This window comes from Neopelma chrysocephalum, unplaced genomic scaffold (genome assembly GCF_003984885.1).
Source record: "Neopelma chrysocephalum unplaced genomic scaffold, ASM398488v2 Primary Assembly neopelma1_102, whole genome shotgun sequence".
NCBI classification, from domain to species: Eukaryota; Metazoa; Chordata; class Aves; order Passeriformes; family Pipridae; genus Neopelma; species Neopelma chrysocephalum.
This window is the reverse complement of record NW_020897765.1, coordinates 1,173,732-1,200,321: the sequence shown is the minus strand read 5'-3', so window position 1 is coordinate 1,200,321 and position 26,590 is coordinate 1,173,732. Positions and strand designations below refer to the sequence as shown.

General features: G+C 40.5%; 1 protein-coding gene across 21 annotated transcripts in view; it reads left to right on the top strand.

Moving 5' to 3' along the window:
• Positions 1-26,590, top strand: part of KIAA1217 (KIAA1217 ortholog) — a 355,773-nt gene that overhangs the window by 251,755 nt on the left and 77,428 nt on the right. For 11 of the 21 annotated variants that reach the window (XR_003536226.1, XM_027695587.1, XM_027695599.1 and 8 more), the window contains 2 exons: positions 183-263; positions 9,889-10,084. Coding sequence is in view for 20 of the 21 variants with exons in the window: in XM_027695587.1 (XP_027551388.1) it covers positions 183-263; positions 9,889-10,084 (277 nt within the window). In the remaining variant the exon portion in view is untranslated. Of the gene's footprint in view, positions 1-182; positions 264-9,888; positions 10,085-26,590 lie in introns of those variants that run through there. The other 10 variants (XM_027695600.1, XM_027695601.1, XM_027695588.1 and 7 more) reach the window with 2 other exon arrangements.

The following is a 26,590-nucleotide window of genomic DNA, read 5'->3' as shown; positions in this document are numbered from 1 at the left end:
CTTCTCTTCTCTTCTCTTCTCTTCTCTTCTCTTCTCTTCTCTTCTCTTCTCTCTTCTTCTCTTCTCTTAGTATACTTTTATATGTACGGGTTATTCTTTTTTAATTTCTATTGTTCTCCATTTTCTTTTCCTGTTAACAATTATCTCTCCCCCTCCCCTTCTTTTCTCTCTCTGATCCACAGGTTTTGCAGTGCATGTTGGTCTCCCTTCATTCAGAACTTGACATTCAAAGGTACTTGATGAAAATTGAATCCTCTCAGAGAGTTAGTACTGTACTTTCTTTTTTCTGCACTCTGCTGTGAATTGCATTTGTTACCCTTTAACTGTGTGTCTTGCTTCACAATTAGAGTTCTCAAATAAATCTGAATCTGCATGCTTTGTCTCTCTGTATTTGACAGCAGTGAAGTATCATTCATATAGATTAATTGCATATGGGAGTGTGATGCATGTGCGTCCTTTGACAATTTTTTAATTCTGACTTTTGCTTTAATGGCATGATAGACATGAATTCCACGCTTTTGTCTTAGATGCTCTGAAATCCACCAAAAGTCAGTGGGAGATCCTAGATAAATAAGTGATCCCTAACAGCTGTTCCAATTCTTGTTTTATTTATGTGTTTATACATACTTGGAACTGGCTTAGGTGGTAATAGTCTTGCTGCTAAGTTAAGGACAGTTCTGTGGGCACAGCAGTAAATATTTTTGTATTGAACATGCAAAAAAAGCCTAGTTCTACAACTTGAAGAATTATCTTACTTGTACACTGGGCACCTGTGAAGTCACCTCTATATCACCTTTCACCCTGTTGAGCTTCTCTTTCATTTCTATATGGCTTGTAACACCATATAGGATGGACATCTACTACAGTTACCTTTTTGCCCCACCCAGGCAGTGAATGTGCAGATGCCTTGTAGATACATAGGTAAAAGGTGCCTCTGCGTGGTTTCTGCTGCAGTCAACAGCACATTTATAAAAGCACCAAGGTAACACCTGCTGCAACCAAGGAGTGAGGCGGAGCATGTAGAGCGCCTGATTTGCACCTGATTTGTAACTTCCCAACTTGTTTTGTTTCCACTTTCGGGAATTAAGTAGGCCAATAAACATGCCCACCACAGGAAAGGGTGGGACAAGCAGAGGTATGGCGAGCAGTAAGGTCTCTCCCTCCCTTGCCAAGGAAATGGCCTCGAAGGAGGGAAAAAGAAGCAAAAGGGCAAGGTGACAAGTTGGAAGAGAGGAGTAGAAGCTTCTACAGCATCTCTCTTGCTGCAGCCCCCTAACTATTCCCAGGTGCGAGAGCAACAGGCTCGAGTAAGTGCTTCATCACAGGTTTAATTCCATGAATTGAGGCTAAAAATAAGTCACCGGCGTGGGTGTGCTGCCGCCGGAGGCAGCTCTGCTTTCCCCGGGCGGTTGTTCTTGCTGGGGGTTGGCAGCCCCCACGGACAGTTCACACCCCGTCCCGCAGACCTCGCTCCCGCTCTCCAGCCGTCATGGCGATGGCTCTTTTTTCGGTTATTTTTAAAACAGCGTGTTAATTCAGAGCTCTTTCTTAGCTTGTAGAAACACAGAAAAACAGGTTTTTCCAGGACCGGTGCATTGTGTTCCTTTGCTTTGGAAAACAGACACCACAAAAACAGACTCTCCTCCTGTTTTCCTTAGGGACATGTGTGGGAGAACAGGGATGGGTAGATGATAATTTTCTTGAATCAAAACTCACTATCCCCTAGGTACATTTAGGCATCTGGTATATATTCTTTATTTTTTTTTTCTTTCCCTTTAGCTTTTGCATGTGGTTTTAAGCATGTAAAGATCTTTCCCCTTTAATCAGCATAATGACAGTTTTTGTTTAAATCATCCCTTTTAATCTTCACAGTTCTCATGGCGATTTGGGGGATTGTGTAGGTAGGAGTTACCTCACCCGCTGCTGATGAAACGCAGCCATCTCCTGGATGGAACAAAGGGTCATGCTGGCTTATGAATACTTCACAGTAGAGTTTTTCAGGAGGGAAAAGACAAATAGCTTCCAACTGAAACCGCCATAAGATTTTAATTAAGACAAATGTTGATGTCCAGGCTGGAATTTATGGATAACTTATTTAAACAAAGTAATAATAAACTGAAGCTGTGATGCAAGAATAAGACTGTAAAAGAACAACTTTTGCTCTGAGCAAAATTGATGGAACCATAGAAGCCTTTGCAGGGAAAAATAGTGAGATGATCAGTGACTTTTTAAATTTGGCTATCACGTATAAATAAATCCTTCGTGTCATAAAGCATTAGTATAAAGCAGAGAGATAAATTATTTTATTTTAAAATTGAAGATTTCTTTCATTTGGTGTGAACTTTTGCTTTTTACAAGTAGGTGACTAATAGTTTTCTCTCTTGTTTTAATTCAATTTCTACCCTAAAATCTCAGACTGGCATTTGTAGAAAGATAAAACCTTAGATTTGGACAGAAACATATTGAGAAATATTTGTACACTTTAATGTGGATGGCTTGGGTTTTTCTGATATTACACGTATTCCAAAGAATTGCCACAGCATGTTGCATATTTCAGTCTGGACTTGTCTGGACCAATTAAGCTGCTCCTAGACGGGCTATTGAGTTCCTTAGGGCAACATTTTCAAATGCAAGTTCCTGCAATTAAACATCTGAATAAGAGATCTGGCAGCATAAGTGCTGAGCACCTACAGCTTTTATTGCTCCTAATGAATATCTTTACTGTAAACACACAGCTTTCCTGTAAAACAGGTTTCAATTTATCTAGGTGCTTACAGTTAAAAAAAAAACACAAACAAACATTGAAAATATTGCTTCATGTCAGTCATTTCTAACAGAGTTCCATGAAAAACTTTTTCTGCTTGCTCTGGGGATCAACCGGTAAAGAGCAACGTGGTCCTGCCCGGGGCAGCAGCCTGTGGATATCCTGCTCGGTGATTCACAGCACTTGGGATTAAAAGAAATGGGGTTTGGCGGCTTGCCACAGCAGGGAGCATGCAGCTGGCCACCAACAGGAGCTAGCAAGGCTCGTGGGAAAACGTGCAGATTTTTAGGATGATTTGAATATCATTTCGACCTAAAAATATGGCAGATATACTCTGACACATCATTAGACATGGGGTTTTTGTCCCGCTAGGTGAAAGAAACTGGGGTCAGCATCAGTGAATAAACAGAGTGGTGATAAAGATCCTGTCATGAGCAGAGAGGAGTTTTTCCTTCAAATAAATTCATAAAATTGAGTAAAGTGGCCGCTCGGCAGAGCATCCTGAGCCTGACACAGTGACGTGGCTGTGACTGAGCATTACTAGTGCTGTTGACTGAGTTATCTTCCCCTCTTCTCGTTCAAGATGGGAGGGCATGGGAATGCTTTCTTTTACCTTACTTGGGAGAGTTCTTCTGGGTCTATTTCCTGCCTTCCTCAGAGCATGAAAAGATCTGCACTGGAGCTGTACCTCAGGTTCGCAGTACACTGAATTCATTGCTTTGCTTAATGACCGCACGGCAGGTGGCCGTGGGAGGGCTCTGTGATTCGTGCTCTGCTGGCATTACTCCTGTGGTGAGTATGGCGAGCTCAGGCTTTCCTCAGGACCGCTGGCAGCAGGAGGAGGCTGGCAGTGCCGCAGGCAAGGGGGAGCTCGGGCAGCATCCAATGCAGAACATGTCTCAAAGCCAGGGAGGCTGCAGGCAAGTGGGGTACCTTGGTCCAGTGCTAGGGGTGGTGGGCAACCATGACTCAAGCATTGTCTCTCTCTCTCTCTCCTTACCAAAGAGGAAAGAATTCTGACCATTCATACCATAGAAATCAATATTGCCACCAAACTGAGCATGCATGTGAGCAGGAACTGGCTTTGTAACTCGTTGACATTGATTCAGCAGAAAACAGTGAAATGTTTGAGTTTGAAATAGAGAAATGAAAGCCAGAGACATCTGGTAGTCCATGAGCAGGCATCAGGGAAGAGTATAACTAACACCTACCACCTACAGAATCTGCACACTGTCAAATGGGCATTTGCCCTCCCGCTCTCTTCAACTCAGGAGGGGACAGATGCAGGAGCGCCTGCTCCTGGCATGGTACCATTTCCAACCGATGGTATCTGAAAGAAAGATGCCATAGATTTTTGCTCCTTATAATGGTGAAATAGCACACAGAGAAAAGTGAGCTTGTCATGAGAGATGGTTTTATGTTGCATTCAGCTGCTGAATCATCTCCCCACCCCCAGTTGCCCCCAGTGAGAGAAAGTATCCAAATACACCCCTTGCAGAGATGTAATGTGAACTTTAGTTTATATAGACATTTATAAGCATTTAACTTTTCTGAGAAAGTGCTATGGAAAAAGTATGGAAAATGCTTAAAAACAAGATAATGTGAGTAGTATTCACTTTCTGTTCAAGAGTAATGTGTCACTACTAGCACGTCCAGACAAGTAAAACTCTGTGTTAATATGGGACCCTAAACACTATCTGTGGAAAAAGCAGATCCATCCTTCAGACAGTGATAATTTGAATCTGACAGAAATGTGATGAAGAAACATTATTGTTGCAGTTGTAAGAACTCATATTGTGACAATATTTTAGAATTACTAATCTCATCATACTTGAAACACTGCCTGTTTATATGCATATTTGCAGTCTGTCACATATCCTTTATTCATCTTTGGCACAAGTCACAGGACAAATAGTTTACTTGAAGTTCCAGAAAAATAGGCTTCTATTTTTCTACTAATTTTTCTTCTCTATGTGAAATGTCAAGAAGGCTCTTAAGTGTGACAATTTTTTTGCCTATGCTGTGTTCTTTATAGCACACAATTGGAAAGAGTTATTTTACTAGCTCTGTATTATTTTTTTATGTCTTTGTTTGCCATTTGTACACTGCCAGGAGTGCTAGCACGTCCAAGATGTGTACGATAAGATTCTTTTCCTGAACAGAGAAGTTTCTGTCAAGATAAAGGCTAAGGATGTTCCTGGAGACAGGAAATAAAAAGTGTGAATTAATCAAGAGATGAAATTAAATCTTTCTTCAGGTTATGTTTTTTTTTCTTAGTTCTGTTTTGTCTGTGAAAATGTGTGAAGCAAATTTGCAGGAGAGATTTTTAAAAAGGAAAAGAAGTAAAAAAGGCTTCAGTTATATAGATTAGTGTGGAAAATAACTGGAAATAAGCATAGAAGAACTCTGTGAAGAGCAGAAACATAAAACCAGGTAGAACAAAAGGGTGAGAGAATTTGTGTGGACGAATGTGAGCAGAGGACCAGAGGCAGAAGCATGCACAGAACTTGATAAACATCTCTGGTGCTCTATGGCTGCTCATTATTGGTATTTCTCCAGTATTTCACTTTTCCTTATTCAGGTACCTTCATATTTCATTCCTAATTATTTGCAATCTTACTGCATTTAAAGAGCTTTGCACTTTTTTCTTTCTTTTTTTTTTTCTGAGTCAGTGAAAGAACTAAAGCAGATTTATTATAAAAGTGCATTCTTTGGACAAGCTGTAACAGAGAGATATCAGTCATGAGGCATGATTAACCACAGGTTTAATGCTTCATCAAATCCCAAGAGAAGTTGAAAGATACTGTATCTTCTGTAATTGCTACCTCCACGTGCTATACTTAAATATATACCCTGAAAAGGTTACAAGGACCTATATCCTTGTAAATAAAATAGTGTATCCTAAAGAGTCATCTCAGAGCACTGTGTAATTATATGTAAGTTTTCACCAGAATCGTTCATCCTTATTTTGGCCTTTCCTTTCTGATGAGCTTCTGACCCAGAACCAGCACAGGCAACATCTTTTATCAGAGAAGTCCTTAAGGAGGGTCAGCATTACTCAGCTGGCTGAAAAATGATTCCTATTGCACCAAGAAACATTCCTGGGGTTGTCTCCTAACACATAGCTGAGGGGAGGAAGACCATGGCTGACTGAGGAAATGTAACCTAACTGGTCTTGGCAGAGGGGAAGGAGAGAGACCTACTGCCCAGTTCTGAACCTTCTTCTGCTTTCTGGCATTTATCCCAAAGGTGGCTTGGAAAGTGCGGGTGTTTCTTTGGGTTTGTCTGCCTGTGTGGAGTATCTGTTTACATGTTTAAATTTTGGATAGTGCTACTCCTCTAGTTGGCGTGTCTTGAGTTTTCTCTGTTAGATATTATGTGTTTTTTTTTGCTACAGCACCATTCTGACTCTCACAGTAGCAGTCTACACTATGACTCTAGTTGAGTTGCGTTGGGTCCTGAAACATGGACTATGGGGGTGAATATATATTTTGTGAATGTCTATATTGTGTGCTAGTTCCTGAAAAGTACTTAAAAGGACAATTCCTCTAGTATTATTTTAAGCTTTTTAATATTTTTAAAATACATTAGTGAACATTCTATGGAAAAATATATATGCCATTACTTATTAAGTATTTATTTGCTGTTTTTCTTATTTATCTTATTTAATATTAGTATCAACATGCTGAATATTTATTGCAAGGGTTGGATAATACTGAGGGTTTATGCACTGCTTTCTTCAACCATCTTTATAAGTTCTTGTAGGTTATGTCTTTGTAAATGTTGCTAGTTCCTTCCCCACTGCATAGGTTGGTTTTCCGAAGATGTCATATCTAGGAATCCACTTGATTTTGAAGTAACATCAAGCCTAGTGCTCGTTGCCAATAATAAAAGTGCTTTCCTATCAAGTATGTACTCATACCTCTCAGTTACTTGAATAGCTACTGTTGTTGCTGAGTTTGAGATTTTTTTTAGAAACTGTTTAAAATTCAGAATTACTCCTGAAATGCAATGTTTACAGGAGTTGAGCATGACAAATGGCTTGAAGCCTTTCATAGACAGTATGTGTATATTTGATGGATCTCATTTATAGCTTGCATTGGGTTTACGTTTGTAATACTCCACTTACTAGAGTGGAACTACTGTGGGTTTGTGTTTGTGTTTGTATTACTCCACTTACTAGAGTGGAACTACTATGGATTTGAACTGGTGGATTAAGAGGAGGGGGGGCTTCATGTCTGAGCAGGATCCATGATTTACCTCTGCCTTGCTTCAGAAGGCTGCAGTGAGGAATGAGGGCTGCCAGAGGGGTCATTTTTAGTGTGGTGGCTGGATGCCAGGTGCCCACCAAGCCACTCTATCCCCCCTCCTCAGCAGGAGAGCAGGGGAGAAAATAAGATGGAAAAAACCCTCATGGGTCAAGATAAAGGCAATTTAATAAAGCGAAAGCAAAGGCTGCGTGTGGAAGCAAAAGAAAACAAAGGATTTATTCTCTATTTTTCGTGAGCAGGTGATGTTCAGCCACTTCCCAGAAAGTAGGATTTCAGGCTTCCGTACACGTAGCAGTTGCTCCTTAGGACAAATGTAATAACAAATGCTCCCTCTCCTTCTCCTTTTTCTTAGCTTTTATAGCTGAGCAATCATCATATGGTATGGAATATCCCTTTGGTCAACTTGGGTCAGCTCTCCTGGGTCTGTCCCTTCCCAAGATCTTGCCCGCCCCCAGCCTACTGGGTGAGTAGGGAAGTGTTGGAGAGATCCTTGATGCTGTTCAAGCCCTGCTGAGCAGTAGCCAAAATATTGTTGTCTTATCAACAACTTTCTAGCTACCAAGTACAGCACTGTAAAGGCTGCTGTGGAGAAAATTAACTCTGTCACAGCTAGACCCAATACATTTAATCACAGTAATGATGTCATTGTCATCCGTGGAGATCTGAGATGCTCTACAGAAACAAAACATTGCTGAGGTTGGCTCCGTTTGTGTATTGACAGGACATGCTGAGCAACTGCACAGCTAAAGCTGTGTATGTTCATTCTGGTAATGAGGTGTCCCCTTACTGCTCACGTATGCACCTGTTCATATGTGTCAATGAACGATGTACATGCAACTGCATGTCTCAAGTGACATCTGGGCATTCAAATTTAAAAAAAATAAGCAAAGCAAAGCAAAATAAGCTTGATTCATGTAAGCAGAATATATTTTCTTAAAGAAACAAAAGCAATCCCCTTCCTAATAAACTCTGAAATAAAGGACCTTTTGCAGGTGATTTTATTGCTCCTTTTTTTTTTAAATCTTGTTTTACTTTTAGTTATGGTTTTCTAGAAAGTGAGAATTGTGTGTCTTCTAGCTCCCTATTAATGGATATAAGTTTTTAATCAGTACAAGGAACTATGGAGCTGTAATGCCTTGGCTTGGTAGTACTTCCGTAATATGCCTGTGTAAACAAAATACTTCAGCAGTGATGCTTCCTAAACCACTTTGGAAAGTTGAATGAAGAAGTACTTATCAAATTCCTTTTCTATGTTTGCAGGTCACTTGTCGCCTCTGTAACTTTTACACCACAAGTTCCTGTATTTACAGCCTATAGACTAGTGCTGACCATGTCAAAGGCACTTCAAAGCTTACGTTAGAACAAAAGTTGTTAGCTTTAAGTCCTGCATAAAATTCAATGCTCTTGAACAATTTCATTGCAGGACATTGGATAATACATACTATTCTAATATTAGCATTTTAAAAGTGAAAAGTTCTGGAGGATTTACTTTCTTCTGAGGTATTTCTAATCATTGTAGTTTGTGAGCAACTGCACAACTTGGCAACAGCAGGCCTCTGTAGCCAGCTAATGAAAATGTAATAAAAGTTGAAGTTCTTCATACATTCAAGGTCACATAAGGAATATTATGTGACCTTGAAAGGAATATTATGCATACTATTGCTGAAATAAGCTCGCTTCATTTCACTTGAAAAACCACCGAAAGAACCAGATGCCAGCAAGATAAGTCATCTTGGCTTTCCAGAAAGAAGCACAATCTTTTCTGGATCTTGACAGCATCTTCAAACCTAGAGTTGAAGTTAATTTTGATACAGGGGATTTTAAATGTAATAGCATCTGAATTTAAATTATAGGGGAGAGAAAAGCATGTAAGTTTAATGACATCTTGTGCCTGCTGCTGATTATAGACTTTTATAAAGTTCATATTTACCTACTGGTTTTGGAACTGAGTAAGTTTGCTTTACTTTGAATTTCTGCTTGTACAATGTCTGTTTCTGTTTGTTGTGATATAGTTTGATTGAGACACTAGGAAATTATTCTCCAAAGTAGCAGTACATGGGGTTGTGGGAGTTTCACTAAACAGTATTGAGTATGTTCCTTAAAGCAACCCCTCTTTCTAGAAAGTACTTACAGTGTCACTTATAAGTCACAAAAAGTTCAGGATGTTTTATTTCCTCCTGAGTGTGTTTTTATTAGGCAGATCTTACAGTGAAGAGCTGGTAGGAGTGCATGAATGAAAACAGATTTCTCCCCTCCTGGAAGAGTTGTTTTTTTCCCAGCAACTGTGTTTAGCAATTTACTAGTATGATTTCCCAGTAAAAATCAGAGTTAATTTGGTCAGGTAACGATGACATTTCTGATTTATGCTGGTGCAACAAAAAAATAAAGTAATTGTTTGTGATTTCAGCTAGAAATGTTGAATGGCTGTTTTGACTTTGCTGCATGACCTGGACCTTTCATAGATGGCACAGGGGAAGATACTGAAATCGATAGCTTTACAACTACATCACAGTATTGCTTTTCAGAGGATTTTTCTTAGTAAACTTATCAGCATTAGAGAGTGTGTGTGTGTGTGTGTATGGACAAGGAGAATGGCCTTACCATACATCTCCTCAGCACACTTCTTATCCTCAAGGCCTTTTTAGCAACAAAATTTGCAATGTGAATATACAACCATAAAAACTGCAGCAGAATATCCAAGGACACTGCTTTCCTAAATAATCTACACAGAAGTGACCTTCAGCATTACCAGTATTTGAAGAAGTTTGGACTCCTTCCTTCTTCTGTTTGATTTTCTTTTTCCTGCCATATTCTGGTTTCAGTAGACTAATAATGAAATACTCTGTTTTGCAGACAAGAAGCCCAAAGCTGTCCCAGAGCCCACAGCCCAATTTGGGTGACCAGACAGAACACCTCTCTGAAGCATCTGCGGATTCCTTAGAGGCCATGTCTGAGGGTGATTCTCCAACCCCCTTTTCGAGGGGCAGCCGCACGCGGGCAAGTCTTCCAGTTGTGCGGTCAGCAAACCAGACAAAGGAAAGATCACTGGGTAAGAGCCTGCTTCAGTCCTGCTTTGCTCTGCTCTTAGCCTGTGTTTTCCATTTGTGAATTTAAAACAGATTTTAAATAGTTAAAAAAATAAAGAACTTTGGTAGCACACTATTTTTCATGTCAGGTTGTTCTTTGGAAATTAACTGAGTATGGGGTACCAAGTAGCATGGGGAAATAGTGAAATTATTTTCATAAGATCTGAAAGTGTGCTGAGAGCATAGTAGATATTCACAGACAGAGATGCAGACCCTGACACAAAGTGCTGACTTATGGTTAAAACCCGATATTGCAAATACTTTTTGCCAAGCCTGCACAGTATGAGGCAGTAAACTTAGTACAAGATTGCACCCTCATTTTCAGAGAGGAGACACAGGCTTTTTCATTTTATCCTTTCTTCAAAGCCAGACTTAGTTGCAAGAAACCTAGAGATATCATTGCCTTAATAATCCAGCTTAGTGAAAACATTTGGTATTTGCGTGGTGGTAGCTCCCCAGGCAGAGGATTTGAATGAATATGCTGATGGAGATGCCATTTACTTTGGGGCAGTGCCCTTCTGTCTGCACGGTGACATGGGTGATGTGTCAGCACAGGTGGACAGCTCTGCTTCCCACGTTCTTCCCATATCTCAGGGTTGGATTAAGCCCAGCTGTGAACCAGAGCTCCTTTTATGATGGTGGATTTTGTCCTGGAGACTGTGTTCAGCTGACAGATGGTAGGAGTAAAGGCTGTTCTTTTGAGGGAAGACACCAGAGGGCAGTTAAAGTGTTGTGGGAAAGCACGTAACTCATGTATGGATTGCTGAGGAAGGCAGGTTTTGCTCATAGGTAATAAACTGAAATGCTGCTTTCTTGTAGGCTCATCTCCCAATATAGAGAGTGACATAAATTGAACACTGGACTGTAAATCATACCATGCTTGTAAGCTTGTCACAGTAGTTTACTTGTTCCTCAATAATCTAAGACAGTTTCAGTCAAGAGTATTATGATATCTGACAAACAACAAATGGGAGGACAACAGGGCTGGAAGGGGTTCCTGCGGCCTCCAGAGCTGGCAACCACAGAGCAGTGGGGCTGGGAACAAGGTGCTGATCCCTGTCCATGTCAGTTCGTGAACTGGCACTGCTGCCCTTCCAAAGCCTGCTGGGCCACCAGTATGCCAGGCTTTTTGGGGAGAAATTTGGAAGACTTCAACCTGGACAAGACTTTTTAGTTTAGAGGTGTTTTTAAGAGCAAGTGTGTAGCACGTGTATGTTTACTATACGTGTAGAGGATTCATCTCTGCCTATTAGTCACTGCTGACTAGGGCATTCTCAGCATGGCTTGCTTCACCTGGAGATTTTCTGGAAAACTTGAATTTGCTTCAGTGTCATGTTAAGTAGATTGAGCCTTTGCATCCCTGTGCAACTCGTAGTCCATCCCCACTGTGTAGATTTTAGCTGGTGTTCAGTGATTACCCCAGCTCCCATAAGGTGTCTCAGCTCTGAACTTTTGTTTCAGATATGAGCTGAGAATTGATAAACAGCTTTTGGGAAGTTTTTGGTTGGCATCAAAGGGGGTAGCCTGCCATGCACCAGTGCTTTGTGCAGTGTTTTCTCCCCCAAAAGCTGAGCTAGAAATAACTTTCTCATAATTGGTGTGTATACATGAAGAGAATGTAGCAGTCCTGTTTCTGGAAAAAACTGAAGTGCTCATCACTGTGAATAAACCTGGTAAAGAAACATAGGAAGGCCTTACTGATTAGACCAAGAGTCCACCTGATCCTGTATTTTGTCTCCAAGAGGGACCATAGGTGCTAGTCTCAGTGGGAGTAAGAACAGAGTAGGCGTGTCATAGAATCATGGAATCATAGAATCGGAATTGTTTGAGTTGGAAGGGACCTTAAAGATCATCTATTTCCAATCCCCCTGCCATGGGCAGGGACACCTTTTATTAAACCAGGTTGCTCAGAGCCCTAAACACTTCTAGGGATGGGGTATCCACAGCTTCTCTGGGCTGTCTGTTCCAGTGCCTCACCACCTTCACAGTAAAGAACTTCCTCCTAATATCTAATCTAAACATACTCACTTTTAGTTTCAATCCACTCCCCTATTTCCTGTCACTACATGCTCTTGCAAAAAGTCCCTCTCCATCTTTCTTGTAGGCTCCCTTCAGGTACTGGAAGGCCACAATTAGGTCACCCTGAAACCTTCTCTCTTCCAGGCTGAACAAACCCAATTCTCTCAGCATTTCCTCATATGAGAGGTGCTCCATCCCTCTAATCATCTTGGTGGCCTCTGGACTCAATCTGACAGGTCCATATCTTTCTTGTGTTGATGACTCCAGCACTCCAGGTGAGGTCTCACCAGAGTGGAGTAGAGGGGCAGAATCACCTCCCTCAACCAGCTGGCCACACTTCTTTTGATGCAGCCCAGGATACAATTGGCTTTCTGGGCTGTGAGCAGACATTGCTGGCTCATGTCCAGTCTCTCATCCACCAGCACCCACAAGTCTTTCTCCGCAGGGCTGCTCTCGATCTCCTCATCCCCCAGCCTGTATTGATGGGGAGTTGCCCTGATCCAGGGCACCTTGCACTTGGTCTTGCTAAACCTCATGAGATTCTCATGGGCCCACTTCTTGAGCTTGTCCAGATCCCTCTGGATGGCATCCCATCCTTCAGGCGTGTCAGCTGCTTGGTGTTATCTGTAGATTTGCTGGTGCACTCAATCTCTGCATCTGTCATTAGTGAATATAGCACTGGTCCCAGTACTGACCCCTGAGGGATGTCACTGATGTCCATTAGGACTCTGAGGCATTGACCACTACCCTCTGCATGTGACTGTCCAACCACTCTTATCCATCCAACAGTCCACTCATCAAGTCCATCTCTCCCCAATTTAGAGAGGAGAATGTTGTGGGGGATTGTGTCACAGGCTCTACAGAAGTCCAGATAAATGATGTCTGTAGCCCTTCCCTTGTCCACTGATGTAGTCACCACTTTGTAGAAGGCCACTAGGTTGGTCAGACAGGACTTGCCCTTGGTGAAGCTGAGCTTGCTGTCCTAAATCACCTGCCTGTCCTCCGTGAGCCACACCATATATATGTATGTATGACCCTTCTCCCCAGTGCTCTCGGCCTGAAGGTATCTTCAGTTTTGGGATTTCCTGGTTATGGTTTCCACCTGTGTAATAACCATCAAGACATGTCTCCTCCAGGTATTCATTCAGTCTGCCTTTGATTCCATGTAAATTTTTCACATCTGCAAGAGTGCATCTGTGACTTTGGCAGCAAATTTCTGTTGGTTTACTGCCCAACCATTGCTTTCCTCTTGCTTTGTTTTGTATTTGTTTATCAGCTCAAAGTTATGCCCCCTTGTCCTTGTATTAGAAGTGACAGCAAACATCAGATGGCTATCTGCTTCCCCCAGGCCATATCTGATTTCCTAGGCCTGTTATTTCCCTCAGGTCATCTCTTCTCAGGGCTGAGAAGTGCTGCTGTAACCACTTGTTCCTCATCCAGAAACCATTTGATTATCATTGTTACCCTTCTTTGCACTTTTTACTGTTCTGTAATGTCTCTCCTGAGATGAGAGGAGACTATAAATTCACTGTAAGTTGTTCACTCTTAAACTCTATTTTTAGTGTCTGTTGCATGTACTGAAATGTGTTGTCCAGGTCCCAATGGAGGACACTCACATGAAGATGCACTATTTTATTTAATGGCCAGGATTTCAGACCCTGCAAGGCACCTGTCTTTCATGTACTGAAGACATGGCCCTGGCTTATCCCATCATGAACAGGCAAAATGCAGGAGAAAGAAAAAAAAAAACAAGAACAACAGGGAAGCAATGTAATATGAAGCATTTCAGCCGAGAGGTTTTAGATTTGAAATGAACAAAATAAGCCTTTTCTCCATGTATTGCAGGAGAGGTCACAGATATGTATATGGCTTAAGGGATCATCATACTAGCCAAATAGGAGGTAATATGTTGTCATCACCCCACAATGTCTTTTTCCAGTTGTTCCAGGAACTAATTAATAACAAATAGTTTGTTTTAAAAAATGGTCTAAAATTTATTCCAAAACAGTTCAGTTTTATATTATTATTATTCAATGCATTTCCTGTATAATAATGTCCTTTTCAGTGTTTTCTGCTGGTGTGTTCTGACAACAACATGGGCAATATTCTGAAATTTTGCTTTTGAGACACTTAGCACTCTGTAGTCCCGTTAGGATTGGTTTTACTTCCAGCTGTACAAGGAGTATGTTTATTTTGAAAAAACAGTAAACTCTTTATAACTTCAATTTTAAAAGTGTCATGAAAATATTTCTGTTCACGTGATTTTAAATAAGCTATGTATAATCACCTCCCTTTCCATATCTAATATTTTTTATTTAATATAATTTAAATACAAATTCTGCTTTGATTCTCAGCCAACAATTTCAGTGCAGAAAGTAACCAACTTTTGTGAATTTTTATTAACTTTACAGTGTATAATATCTCAATACCGTTTTAAAAAAAATATTTTCTTTTTGAAATTCTAATTGCTCTGTGGGTTCCTATTTTACTAGGTGCACATGAGTCACTTTGTTTTCAGTTGATGGTCTGAATCAACGTGGAGCCTGAGAAGGAATAGCAGTAGTGCATTTTGGCTACTGCACCCACCATCATGGGTTTGTCAGTCAGGACTAATCTAATAGGACATGGTATTCATGTGGAGTTGACCCAGAAAACAGTAGAGCCCATTCCAATTGTGAGCCCATTTAAAATTTCAGCCACAGCTTTTGAAATTAAGGTCTTTCTTGGCTAAGAGGTCCATCAGAAATCAGCACTTGTCTCATCATTCTGCAGCCTGGAGACAAAGCAAGATACTAAATAAATTAATTCACTGTGCAAGAGAAAATTAAGTGTATTTTAAAATATCTATTTGAAAGCTGGGAGTTTTTCCAGTGTGATAACTGTGGGAAAAAAATTATCTAGCAAAACTGTCAGAGCGAGAATAAGCTGAAACCTGGAAAGTGCTCAAAAGCTTTCAGCAAACTTCACTTGTAATTTGCCTGGAGGAAGCAGAACCTGACAAGCATCCAGTGAGTTTGTGCCAGCAGCCAGCCTGTGCTGCAGCTCCTTGCCATCCCTTCTCTGGTACTTCCACAACGAAATGAAGGCTGACAAATATGTTCACTTGTCGTCTCTCATGTGGCACATCTGTCCAAAGAATGGGCAGGCACTGGCATCCTCTGACGGAGTGGCCAGGGCAGTTGATGCAGTGGGTCACAGCCCTGAAGGGCAGGGTGTGATCACAACCTCCCATTGCAACAGAGTGTGCTCCTACAGGATCGAGCTGTTCATGCAGGGTTGGATTAAGGAAAAATATTGTACGGGGAGGGATTTCCATAAATACATGAGGATTTGTGTTTGAGAAGTGGCTGAGGAGGATGAAGCTTTATGGCTCAAGAGTTGCAATCATCTTCTCTGGGTACCCCAGCCAGAGTGCCTGGCCACTCTAGTCCAGATGAATAAGGAGCAGAGGATGAGGAGGCTCCATGCTGGGAAACCTGTGCCTGAAGTTAGGTGGCATGGAAAGGCCTCTATAGAAATGTCTGAGCCTGCCAACATTTGCATTTTATTTGCCTTTGGAGGGATTACTTACAGGAGTAAAATTATACAAATACTTAAGGATTGGTGTGGAGAGGGTCTTAAGCAATCATGAAGTAGTCAGATTATTATTTATTAGCCCTTAAACCCCAGTTTTGGCAGGCACAGATATTAGTGTCTGATTAATTACTTTGCTGCCACCTTCTATGGAAATGCCATTACTGATTGTAAGAGTAACACCTGGATCTTTTGTAGTATTTCTTGCAGGTGTTTTATCAAAGCCTGTTAAAAAACAAAGTCATGGCTGTAGTGACAATTTCACACATAGTGAAACCTTTGCAGGGAGAGGGATCATTTCTTGTTGGCTGGTGGTAGACATGATTCTTATGCAATATACTGTGACACACAGAGACATGTAAATGCTAAAGGTAGACATATATTATATTAAAGCTAATTAATTGTTATTAATTGTTATAAATTATTATTTATGAGCTAGAAATTAAAATAGGCATGTTAAATCTGACAGAAAATGTGTGAATGGCCGTAGACCTTATATGAGAAGCCTGTGATTTGCTAGCAGTGCCCCTGCCCTCTCCAATTCCTTGGGGCATGATTTAAGCCTAATGAAGTCAGCAAGAGCTTCAGTTTAGTTCATGGGAGAGGAACTCCCTGGGAACTGCATTTCAAGTTAAGGCTGAGTATAGCTTTAATGTATTTAGTCATCTTAAAGAATTTTTCCCTATCTTGTCTTTTACAGTGTATGCAAAACAGTCAACATGCAAAAACGTCATGTAAATGTTTGCTGTCATGGTCAGATAACTTAACAGGGACTGACAGGTCTATAGAAAAAACAGCATGAAACAACTAGTTCCAGTTAATGAATTGAAACACAGACCCTAAGAAATTACAGTATTCTAGTGTAGCACAAATTTTCCTTCCAGCTTTTCTAGATTTTATCTTCTTTCAAATTTTTTCAAATATAGCTATAGATTTTGGACTTGGAAAGAAAAAAACATACATCTCTTGCCTGAAATATTTTGTATCAAAAGAGCAAAAGAAGGTAAACAATGATACCAACGTATCAGAGTTTTTTGTTTAATTTTTTGCCCCTACATGATTTGTGAAAGGCAGCTATATGGAAGACTAAAATATGGGCCTTCCCAGGTTAGCACTTGTGCATGCAATTATTGTTTACTTAACAGATTCTTCCTCTTATAATAAAATGTCTTGTGTGTACCTGAAAAAAATACTTCCAAGAAGCAAGATCTTGTTTATTACGTACTGTCTCAACAGAAGCACATTCTGTCTGCCACCAAAAAGCTGATATGCAGTATATTTTAGATGGTGCATCACATTGGAGTCAAATTTTACTCCATTGCAACAGGCTGTATCAGCATGGATCTAATGGGTTCATTGTAGTGATACTGGAATAGAAGTTGTGCAGTGTGCTAAATAAAATCATTAGGTATTGCAAGTCTGTCTGTCACTGCTATATCTGTTAAATGTTTTTTGCATGCAATCTTTATTTGAACTGCAGTAGTACTAAAGGATCTTGACTAAAATGGTGCCTCACTGTGTTGGGTAATGCACGTAGTGACGGAATACTCCTGTTGCAGGACCTTGCAACACTAATAAAGCAGAATGAAAAGTGGTGAAGATAATAGGAGAGGTAATTGATGTACAATCTGAGAAATTGAATAAAACTGTGTGGAGGTAGCAGTGACTTTCCTCTTCGCCCCAAATCATGCCCTCACAGAAGGTGCAATATCTTTATCCAGCTCTACCATTACTTCTTATTCTGATTTAGCAGCAGCAATTTGAGCTTTCAGCATTTAGTGACTGCTGGAAGAGGGCATTGGCAGGTAGAATAGCTTGTACAGTCCAAACTACCCTTCAGAGGAAAGGTAGAAGGCCAGATGGAGCCGTTCCTTGAGTTGTATCTAGCACAGGAGCTATCACTTGGACAAATCTGATCTAATTTTCATTTTAGGTAAAATTTATAAGTCTACCTCTAATACGGTAAGTCACACAAACACCAGATCCTTCCATTTGCAGATGGGCATGCAAAGAAAAAAATGCATTGTAAGAAGTGTTTGGCTAAACAGAAAAACATAGCCTGTCCCTCAGTGCAGTCAGTGTACATAGGATTTGCTACCAGGGCTGACAGCAAGTCCCTGAATAAGGACAGCTCTTCAATTTAATCATTGCTCCCAATGCCGTTTATATATTTAGATCATGATTTTAATGCATAGTTACTGTACTGAGCCCAAGTTTGGATTTCTGTTCCCAAAGGGAAATAGTGTCATCTCTGTGGTATAAGACTGTCTCTTGGTTTTGTTCTCATTCTCTCTCTGTCTTCTGCCTTTCTGGCTATAGAGTAGCCCAATTCAAATAGGATAAGAGGATAATCACTGCATCAGAGGCTTGTTGATAGCCTGCTGATTAGGGTACTCTCTTGGGACAATAGAGGCAATGGTCTGAGCAACTCTTGAGTTAGGAGCCCTTCTGAATAATTTTTTAACTACTCAAATGCTTCATAAGAGACAGGCACTTGGTACCCTACTTTGCCCAATTACCTTCTGTGCTGAATAGACCATCTGTGGGTATGAGGGCAGAGCAGTGGATGTTGTTTATCTTGACTTTAATAAGGCCTTTCACTGTCTCAGCCTCCTTGTAGCCACTTGGGGGAGGTAGGGGGTGCCTTCAGTGTGTGTAAGGTTTAATGCTTTAAAGTCTTACTGGCAGCTGGGTTTCAATTGTCTGCCTCAGGGCTGCATTCTGGGGCCAATACTTGTTAACATCGACAACCTGGTTGCTGGGATGGAATGAAACATCAGGAGAGTCAAGTCTGACGCTGAGTTTGGGAGAGCATTAAGTGTGCTGTATGGTCATACTCACTGGGACCCAGTGAGCTAGAGGAATGGGCTAGCAGGAATTTCATGAAGCTCCACAGAGGCAAATGCAGTCTTTCAGCAGGGACAGAATAACCCTGTGCAACAACACAGGCAAGGACAGGCTGGTTTGGTAGCACCTTTGCAGAAATGACTTGGGGTCTGGCAACAAATGTGTTAGCAGTGTGTCCTTGCAGCAGTGAAAACTGCATAGCTGGCTACAGGAAAAATGTAGCCAGCAGCTCAAGTGAAGTGGTTATTCAACCCTCTTCTCAATATTTATGAGGTTACACTGTGTCCAGTTTTGGTTCTCCGATACAAAAAAGATAATAACAAACTGGAGTAACTCTAGCAGATGGCCTCTTGGCATTCTTCTCCTCAACTACACAAACTAAGGTCACAGGTCCAAGATCCTGTCTAATGTAGCCCGTGATGACTTCACACAAAGTCAAGCTGCTTGTTAGAGCCCACAGAGGTGAATTTGTGGTGTGGTGCTGTAACCAGATGTGCTCTTACATGCTGATGGCTCAACCCCTAAATTTGCTAGTGATGGGAGTGAACTTTTTAGAAATGAAATAACTTTAGAAGTATTGAAGAGAATTCCTACTAAAAATACAGAAAATTTGGTAAATTGAGCAAAACTACAAAGGCATGCGTGGCCTATATGACTTTAATGCTTCATGGCTATGGAGTATTGAAATGGTTACATTCTGCCCTTGAACTCATCACCTCTACCTGTTTTAGTGTTAAAAATCAGGATTTATAAAAATACTCATCACTCAAATAATGCGTTTGATACAGCTGATTCATATAGAAAGGAAATACAATTTGATAGGATCTCTCTTTCTTCGTGTTTATTCAAAAGAACATGTATTCCAAGAAATTTAATTGTTTTCATGTGTTTTTTTTTTCTTTTACCCCTTTAAAAGTTACTAACAAAAATGCCACATGTAAAATGCTCTCTTACAGTGTCCTTACATGCTTAACATATCTGCACAGTCTTTGGCAGACACATCCTTGGAAATTGTACTAGTAAGCTTGGCACCTTTGGCTGGGAGCCAGCCATGGCTTACTGCCCCCTTCAGAGGTTGGGCTCAGCTTCTGGTGGACAAAAGCAGAGCCTGTGTGGGCATGTCCTGTACTTGTGCATGTGTAGTTCTTTGATTTTACTGTGCTAAATTGGTGAACGTGAACCGGAGTAAACGCAGCACAGCAGAGCCTATGGACCCTCTGAAAAACAGCTCTTGTACATATGAAATTTCTATTTCATCTCACTGAGTTGTTCAGTTGTCTTTTTTTATATATTTTTTTCATTTAGTATTGTAGGGTTTTTGTGTTCTTCCAAGTTTGCTGGTATTATTTTGTCAATTAGGGGTATGAAAAAGTCATCTTGATGGTCAGTTGGGCTATTCTGTGGAATAGGATGTGATTATTGTCCAAAAAGTCATCCTGCCAGAATACTGATTTCCATCTGGGGAACTAGATTAAACTGAAATGTTCCCTCAGACTCTCTAGATGGTAGAAGTAACTGTCTACATTTGATGGATTTGCTGACATAGGTATAGGACAAAGTTGCCTTTTGGCCATAGACTATTTCATAGGTTTTATCAGGAATCAGATGGGGAAAATAGCAGTTTTTCTTTAGGTGAAAAATGTTCATTTTCATTTTGGTTTTTACTTATTCTTAGCTAGCTAAATGTATCCATTTGTAGAAAAGTGCTAGTATTTGAGTTACAGTTAAAAATCCTTATTTCTCATAACACTTTGGTAGATATTTTATGTGACTACTGAATTTGCCATCTGTCTTTTTCAGTAGGTAACAAATTATTGTAAGTCACTGTAAATAGCAAAGAAGAGTGAAACTGCAGAAGGGAGTAATACTGGAGTAAACTAATCAGTTCCTGTTTTTTTTTTAAATTGTTATCAAACAACTTAACACCTTGAGCAAATCTCTTCAGACTATTCTGGAAGAAAAATAAATAAAACAAGTAATTGATTTTATTTTATTAAAAGATCTACTTTTTGATTCTCTTAGTACTTGGAGAAAGGTAACCATATTTATAGACATTTTCTTAATGTGGAGGACAGATTATCAGGAGGGAGTACTAGTGGAAGCTAGTATGAGAGCTTCAGGCTAGAAATACCACAAGGATCATGGCAGTGACCTCAGACTAGCTGAAACTGTGTGTGGTGAAATAGGAGAGTCAAGTCTTAAGGGTATGGAAAGTAAGAACTGCATATTGAGGAATTTCTTCCACACTGCAAGAGTTGTTACTGTAATAAACTTGTATCTGCATAACTTTTGCAGAATTTGGTGATATGTGTTTGCTCTATTTATCTTATGACTGAAGAGGAAGGGGGATGGGAAGCAGAGTACAATATGGGCCTATGCCACCCTTATAGTCTTATATACGACAATTTTGCCATATAAAAATCAAAGAAAAATTGGAAGTATCTTGGAATTTTAGTTAAAAAAAAAAATTTGTAAACTGGACTTTTGAGGAAAGGCCTGGCAGTTTTTATTGTGATCCCCTTTGGATTGTCCTGAAGTGTCCCAAAAAAATAGCTATTGTTGCGATTTTAAAGGTTATCCTTAGTTTTTAAAACTGATGCGAGTCTCAACTAATGATTTGACATAAATATGAGAGAGAAACAAGGGTGCTTTTTCTCAACTTTTACTTGCTAGCATTGCTGCTGACTTCAGTGTGAGGGAATGTTCAGGCAGAAACAGTGATTCAATGGACTTACAGTGGAAGATCAAGCTAAACCAGTATGAAAAGACAAAGCTTGCCCATCATCTCAAAAAGATATGGTTAGCTGATGGTTAGGTAAAGAGTGAAACTAATCTAATGACAACATTTTACCCCTGTTTTAGTTATACCCTGCTTTGCACCTTGAACTTAAAGAAATTCTAGAGCTCCCAATGCATCCAGGTTTTGGCTGCTATAGTCCAACCAGCTTTACTCATTACTGGAATTTTTCAAATTGGACACAAAATTTCCAAAGGAAACATTGAGTGACTGTGTTGGAAGAGAGTAGAGGTAGTTTCTGGTTCTGTGGGAAGGTTTCAATGCTCCAGTGCCCAAGCATCCAACATCAGCCAAATACAGATATTATCATCAGTTAATACTTCTCTTCAGATGGGAGCCCATGGATTAAGGTGTTGCCAAATGTCAGTAAGATATTTCAGTGCAGAAATTTGCAAGACATCTTGCTTACACAAAGGGTGTCCTGTAGCTTCACAGAAAAGAAACTCACGAACTCAAATTTAAGCTTTAACTGTATTTTATTTTGTAACACTGAGGAGTTATTTAACTCATCTGCCTCAGTTTTCTCTTCTTCATTTTAAGATAATTCTGAAAGGATTATGTGACTACCAGTATTTTTCAATTTAAAATTCATTATGTAAGTGAAGTAACTGATATTTTTAAAGGTCACAGAAGAGGATACAATCTTATTTGTTTACTTATTCTTGATTTATCAGGTATTTAACTTTTCTTTCTGTTGTGTGCTTCATGTTTTTCCTCTCTTAAATAACAGATTTCTAAGGATAACTCTTGTTCTTTAAACAAAAGCAAGTTGTGATTAAAGCTCTTGTAAGCATCTAAGCTGCCCTGCACCAAGATCATTGTTAGCAATACAACCATGACGACATGGTGCTTAGTCAGCGTTGGGTCAGCACCATGTATGTGATGGAGGTGCTGAGAGAAGTGAGCTGGGCGGTGTCCTGCTACCTGCATAACATTAGCTTTTGCCATAAGGAGCAAACCTTTACCAGTTGTAACTAAGGAGTTATGGTCTTATTGGTATGGATACTGTGCCAACCCATTTTGGTTATGCAGCTCCGTGCTCTAAAGCCGGCTCTAGACCCTGTGAGTTCAGGCAAGGTTCACCATTACACTGTGTGGGCATGTCCTCACTTCCCAAGTGGGTTTTGCAGCCCAGTGGCAGTATCTGAGCTGAACACCTTCCCTGAATCTGGTGCATCTGCCTGAGCTGCAACCACAGCATGGGCAGCGCTCAGAGCTGTGCTGGCTGGGATAAAGGCACAGGGCTGCTGCACTGGGCACCCCTCAACCCAGCACTGGTGGGCTCAGCCCTGCCCAAATCAGGTTAACAGTGCATCCTTCATTGCACTGTGTTGCATTTTATGTAAATCATCCCTGGGAGAAATGACAAAACATTTTGCAAGTCCTGTTACTGACCCTTGGTAAAGGGGCACCAGAAAGTACTGTGTTTTGAAAGAGCTCTCTATGTAGGGAAAGAAAGGGCAATCATGTGGTGTGTTCACAGGATCATCATCAGATCTGGGTTTGATCTGTGCTTGTAAACCTTTCTTTGAACACGCCCTTTTGCCTCTTGGGTGTTTAATTTCCCCTTCTATAAAACATACTTCTTTGTTGACAGGAATGTTGTGGAGCAATTTGTAAAAAAGTTTTACGTTACTAGGGCCTACATGTAAATGTTTTCTGCTGTGGCCTGTGTTTAAGTCTGTGGTCTGTTGCCCGTAGGGTGAAGAACGATCAGAAATTCCAGAGGTATTTCTGAAACTAAGTTATGCCAGCATGACAAAAGCTTAACATTGCAGTTTACCTTGTAGCTGTAGGACAGCCCAGGACTGGAAGTGGGAGCTACAGCATTGTCTGACATGCCCTTTCAGAACAGTTATGTGGTGGTGTTTCCTCGTTCACACTCATCTTCATACCTGCTGTCCTAGAGTAGCAGGGCATTTTTTAGCCCTCTGTGTTGCACAAAACAGGGCACAACCTTCATGTTTCAGGTGAATCCATTGTAACAGAAGCATAAATGCAAGAGGGACTCCAGGGTACGTGGAGACATGAACATCCCTTGTGTTTAACTGTCGTTCCAGCAGCTTTGCTGACATATGTGCTAATAAAAACTGTGCCTGAGTTATATTCTATTTCTTCTTGCTTTAATCTCCATGAGAGTGATTTTTTAGCTGAAGGTAAAACACACCTCAGAGCTCCAGCGGCTTCCATGAAGTAGGGCCTGTGGGTATTGACAGTGTTCAGAATTTCAACTGGGCAGTGTGTGGGAGAAAAATAATGTCAGTGACTTAAACTAATGAATTTTGAGTCTCTTTGTCATGCTCAAAGGATTTTTAGAAGTGAGCAGTTAGTTCTGTCAAATAGAAAATGCCCTAAAGCATTGCTATATCATGATATGGATCAGACAACTCAAGAGGAAAGGGAGTAAGTTTTTTTAAGGGCATGTGATTTAAGAGAGAATAAAGAAAAAAAGAATTTATTATGCCTTTGAAAATGTCTTTTTCCCTTACAGTGAGATTGGGCCCAAAACATTTCTCAAAGTTGTATATTTAAACTGTCTATTTTAAGGCATAACATACATATTTGCTTTGAAAATCCAAGACTCAAGGACAACTATAAATTTGTTTTGGATCAATATTTTGTAGGAGCACTGGGGCACAGGCACAGTCAAGACTATTCTGAAATGATTTAGTCTTGTGTATAAGGAAGATTTTTCAACTCTAACATTTATTTTGTGTTAATGGTTTCAGTAGCTCAATATTCAGCATGTTTTTAGTGGTCTGAAATGCAAAACCAGCATTTTCTGCATTCTGCACTACTTTTAGACTGGGCAGAAAAGAGAGTCACACACAACTGCAAAGCTGATATGCAAAGTGTATCTCTTTAGCCAAAAAATAATTTTTTTTCCACTAAATCCATAAAAGTTTAAAATGCCCAAACACAGAAAGTTCCTTGTGTTCTTCCTAAGAACTTAAAGCTATCATCAAGTAGTTGGATATGTTTTTGAACACCTTGGAAGAGTGAAATAAATGTAATCATTAACTTGCTTAATTTTTTTTTTACAAATATAGTTAGTTTCTGGATTCAGAAGAGTGTTTAGCTGCATATAGTATTTGAATGAGCACTAAAAAGACAATTTTACCTAGAAGAACATGGAGAAATAAATGATGTCTCAAATTATAATAAAAAAGAAAAAATAATTTGTTAAATATTGGCATTAGAAACAAAATTCATAGGAAAATTCCTCTCAATTTTTGAAAGAAAACCAGTTGAATTTCAGTCTGAAACAGTTTTCCAGCCAAAGGAAAATGGAACTTTGCAGTAGGATTTATAAAGATTCTGATTGCAATCTTAATGAAAGAAGTAGTATCAACTCTTGATAATAATAGGAAAATTAAGTTAAGAGCTACATTTTATAAAAGCAGCCTGATATGAAATATTGGTTAGGTAACATTGAGCGGTCTTTTTAGTATTCAGGAAAATTAACATCTTCCTTCCCTAAGTGCAAGCACAATTATCTACCCACTGATTGTACAAACATCTGACTGTGTGTTTTCATTGCCCTGTACCAATTACGGACAACATAAGGACAAAAATACTAAAGACTAAGGGGAAAGAGGGCTCATCTTAACTTGAAATGTCTTCTTTTCATTAAATGCCTTTGTATTCTGAGACTGCAGGTTTCCCCATTGCTTTTGCTCAGTGTTTGTATCTCAGCACCTTAAACTGCCCATCCTGCTGCTGATGACTTTCAAGTGAGAATCACTGAGTTACCATCTAAGTTTTGTGATTTGCTGAGATTTGATGGTGACTGATGGTAACTGCACTGAGGGCCTTGTGTTCCCAACCCCCCTGTTGGCCATGGAAGAACAACATTACAGTGCATCTACACTGCAATTGCTGTGGTGAATCCAGTTTGTGTAAAATACAGTGCCTAGTTTTAATCCACCTGTGTTGATTATTAGTAGATGCAAAGGCTTGGCAGCACAGAATCTTCTCAGGATTGGAGAGAATGCAATGGAAGGCCACAAGGATGATTAATTTGGTTGGAGCATCTTTGCTCTGACAAAAGGTTGAGAAAGCTGGGACTGTTCAGCCTGGAGAACAGAAGGCTCAAGGGGTGCGATGTCATCAATGTAAAAAAGTACCTGAACGGAGAGGTCAAAGATAACACAGCCAGGCTCTTTTCATTCATGCCCATTGAGAAGACGAGGCAATAGTCACGAACTGAAACATGTGAGGTTCCCTCCTAACATCAGGAAAGACTTCTTCACTGTGAGGAGGACCAAGCACTGGCACAAGTTTCACAGAAAGGCTGTGGAGTCTTCCTCCCACAAGATATTCAAAAGCTGTCTAGACATGGTCTGTGAAAGTCCTGTATCCCTGTATCCCTGTAGGTATCCCTATTTGAGGGGGATGGGTTGTGGACCAGATGACCTCCAGAGGTGCCTTTCAACCTCAGCCATTCTGTGATTCTGTGATCTGCCACCTTTTAACACCAATGTAGAAGCTATACCTGTTCCATGTCTTACAGACAGCAAGAGAGTAAAGGTGTTTTCTCCTGGCACAATGCAGTGTTGTACAGAGATAACTGAGATGTCTCAGAAACAGCAGTGGGCTTCCAGTGATACATGTTCAGGCAGGACACCCATGCCCTGGGTATGGATTGGATATGTATGCTCAGCTGGGCTTACCAGTTCCTGTTTCCTCTGTATCCAAAGTAGTTCAGCTGAACACTTGCTTCTGATCTACTCCCTAGTGCTGTACATCCCAGGAAATTTCATAGTTTGGTTGCAGTCCTTTGGCAGGTTTCCTACTTCCTGTTGTGGAGGTCCTATTAAGCCTTCCCACATTTGAGATGCTCATGAGAAGACCTTTCTTTAGGAGCCAGGCCCAGCATGGTTAGAAGTAATCAACACCATCAAGTCCAGTCTGATTTCTTCTGTTGATTGGGATGGCTCTTTCTCAGTGCTTCAGTCCTTGGAGGGCTTTGGAGCTTGTGACGGCGCGGGGCTGGTCTGTAGCAATGCTCATGAGTCACAGTCATGCAGCACTGGCCAGTGGAGTACAGGCACCTGGTGGTTATGCAGGAGTCAGCATAGCCCTGGCAGGGCCAACACAGGCGTTGTGGAAAGAGTACTTCGTATCCCTTCACTCAGTCCCTGGTCTGTGTTATCCGTGTTTCTTTCTCTTATTGAGCATCTCAGATCCTCCCATTTCCTGCAAATAGCTATATGACAATGGTGTTCTTTCT